Source organism: Sinocyclocheilus anshuiensis, unplaced genomic scaffold (genome assembly GCF_001515605.1).
Source record: "Sinocyclocheilus anshuiensis isolate Anshui unplaced genomic scaffold, SAMN03320099.WGS_v1.1 scaffold1803, whole genome shotgun sequence".
NCBI classification, from domain to species: domain Eukaryota; kingdom Metazoa; phylum Chordata; class Actinopteri; order Cypriniformes; family Cyprinidae; genus Sinocyclocheilus; species Sinocyclocheilus anshuiensis.
The window spans coordinates 313,258-316,184 of record NW_015548301.1 but is presented as its reverse complement, the minus strand read 5'-3'; the positions used below and the strand labels follow the sequence as shown (position 1 = coordinate 316,184).

The window sequence follows — 2,927 nt, the reverse complement described above, 5'->3', positions numbered from 1 at the left end:
GACCCCGGGCTGGACTCCGCTTCGTCCACGGTGAAAGCCGATCCGGCGATCGACAGCGCGAAGTTGTTGTATTTCCTCAGCGACCAGCACGGATCAGCCAAAGGCATGACGAAGCGGATATCGTCCTCTTTTGGAAGACCAAACAAAGTAGTTTCGCTTTCACAACAAAACACACAGCGTCTTCACGACATGGCAGCGGCGGCAACAACAATACTACAGCGAGAACAAAAGTTACGCTTTCTTTCTTTGCGTGAACATTTGGGCGGCGTTATGCAAATCTTCCCACATCGTGACGTAGACATGTGGGGGCGTGTTAGAACGAGCCGTTTTAGGTAGGCGTGGCTGACTCTTAACTTTTATAAAGAATATCTCTTTGGATTTGAGACTTTAGTCTTTGCAACTTTACAGATCTTCTTTATGCGCCAAGAGCTTGTAACACTCCAAAGAGAAAGGAAAAATTTAAATCGCATCATATGACCCCTTTAACTAAGAATGAGCAATACATTTGTTACAGTATTTATTCATCTTTGTTAACATTAGTTAATAAAAATACAACCATTCATAGTTCATGTCAGCTCAGGTCCATTAAACTTTTGATTTGAATAATGTCTTAGTAAATGTAGAAATTAACATTAACTAAGATTAATAAATACTTTAGAAGTACTTTCATAGTTAGTTCATGTTAACTAATGTAATTAACAAATGTTAGCAAATGGAACTTTATTGCAAAGTGTTCCCACATTTTTAACTTATAAGACATACTAATGAAAATAATGTATTATAAAATTACATGATCATAAAATCAGATACAAGCAGACACTCTGGGACCGTATTTACAGTAAATGTCATGTATAAATAAAAACTTATGAAGTCAGTTCACTCAATAACGTCCACGTCATCATGTGACGGTCGTTCAACGGGAAGCACTTCTGCCTGGAAAGGAACAAGGCCTTTTTTTCCTCTTCTGAAGCTTTTCTGATTTTAGAGCGGATCAATAGACTACTGGTCTCAGGTGAATCAATACTAATCTACCTCATCTCTGCTCCTCGGCTAAATGATTGAACGACCCCTGAGTAATGAACACACGTCCCCAACTAAACACGGACAACCAGCTTATCATCCGTCGCAGACATCAGCTTTTACATCCATTATTTTATTTGCTTGTTTATATTGCTATTGAATTTCATATGGCATCCCTGTTTGAGATGACTTCCATTGTCACTTGAAGACAGAAAACAGCTTGTTATTTTCCAATGTAAATATTTTCACCAGATTTTAAAGTGCCTGTTTTACCATACAGCCACGAACAGTTATATAATCAAAAATGATTATCGACCTATGACTGTCTGAGTTCATCATAACTTCATTTGCATTCACTTAGGATGGAGTTTAGGTGTAGACATTTTAGTAGTGGTGTAGTTTTAAATATAGATTTTAAGGTTTAAGATGGTGTTTGGGTAGTTTGTGATTTATTTAACGACCCTCAGACTTTTTATTATTGTAAAAAAAAATATATATATTTTTTATTATCCCAAGTAAATTTATTTAATAAATCTGAAATAGTAGTAATAATTTGACAGTATTTTTTACCCAATTTAATCCCAACTTTTAGTGTCCCTGCTACAGTTAGCTAACCTTCAACAATCTAAAAAAGTAAATATAGTTTTTGATGTGAAATATATATACGTCGCATTACTTCTCTTGTCATTATTTTTGTTTTTATTTATTTATTTGTTTTTAAATTTGCACATCAATACTTATGGCTTCATATGTGTATAAATATTACATTTAGTCATTTAGCAGACGCTTTTATCCAAAGCGACTTACAATATATATAATTAAATATACACACACACACATATAAGAATACATATAGTATATGGCTTTAGGTGTAGTGTTGCTGTGTCGAGTTTAGGCTTCAGGAATGAGGATGAGGATGAGGATGCTCATCTGGGCCAAATACACACGCAAACGCGCGCGGACGACACAAAGACGTTGTTGATGTTGAACATCATCTGAATAACACCAGGCAAAATCAATCGAAACAGCTTTTAAAACAGCATTATTTCGCATTATTTTCGTACACTACTGAAGCCTACTGACTGTTACCGTACTGTCAACCACTGCCCCTCGCTACAGACATCGCAAATCACGCCTGGCTAGCGGTACATCAGTGTAATACACACACACTCACCTGGGTCAGTATCAGCTGCCGGTGAATCATCACCTTCTCGTTCATATGGCCATTATCCGTCCTATATTTACCCGCCCTTTCCTCACATTTGCCCTGTTTGCTAAGCTACCGCAGGAGATGCTACATCCTCTTTCCTGGGTACCAGGAGCCTGTAACCAATGGAAACGCTCAGTCAGATTGATTTCTGTTTTTTGTTTTTTTCCCCCTCCAGTTATGATCGTGGCTACGTCATTCACCCCACCCGCGCACGTACGCACATTCCGCACTGATTGTCTGGACGCTGACTGGATGTCTGGATAGCGACTGGCTGCTGATTGGTCGTCCCTATGGTGACTGCATTTGATTGGATGAATAGGTGGTTGGGCTTGAATGTGATTTGATGTTCCTCACAAGACGCTGTTAGTTAACAAGTGCTTCTGGGAAACTGTGTTTTGACGACAAAAAAATGATTGTTTGTGAAAAAATGGGAATGGAAAGATATGTAAATTAATTTAGAAGAGATTATAATATGAATTTACAAAGAGATTATACATTAATTTAAAGGTTATAAATAAGCACAAATATAGATTTACATTTAGTCATTTAGCAGACGCTTTTATCCAAAGCGACTTACAAATGAGGACAATAAAAGCAGTCAAAACTAACAAAAGAGCAACAATATATAAGTGCAAATGACAAGTCTCGGTTAGCCTAACGCAGTACACGTAGCAAGGTGTGTATATATATATATATA

The 2,927-nt window shown here is 37.2% G+C and overlaps 1 protein-coding gene across 1 annotated transcript in view; it reads right to left on the bottom strand.

Moving 5' to 3' along the window:
* The window catches only part of LOC107656133 (E3 ubiquitin-protein ligase HECW1-like), a 43,225-nt gene extending 40,817 nt beyond the window's left edge, over positions 1-2,408 (bottom strand). The window contains exon 1 of the mRNA XM_016443849.1: positions 2,195-2,408. Within this exon, the coding sequence (XP_016299335.1) occupies positions 2,195-2,239 (45 nt within the window). The 5' untranslated portion in view covers positions 2,240-2,408. The remainder of the gene's footprint in view (positions 1-2,194) is intronic.
* Positions 2,409-2,927: the final 519 nt, after the last annotated feature.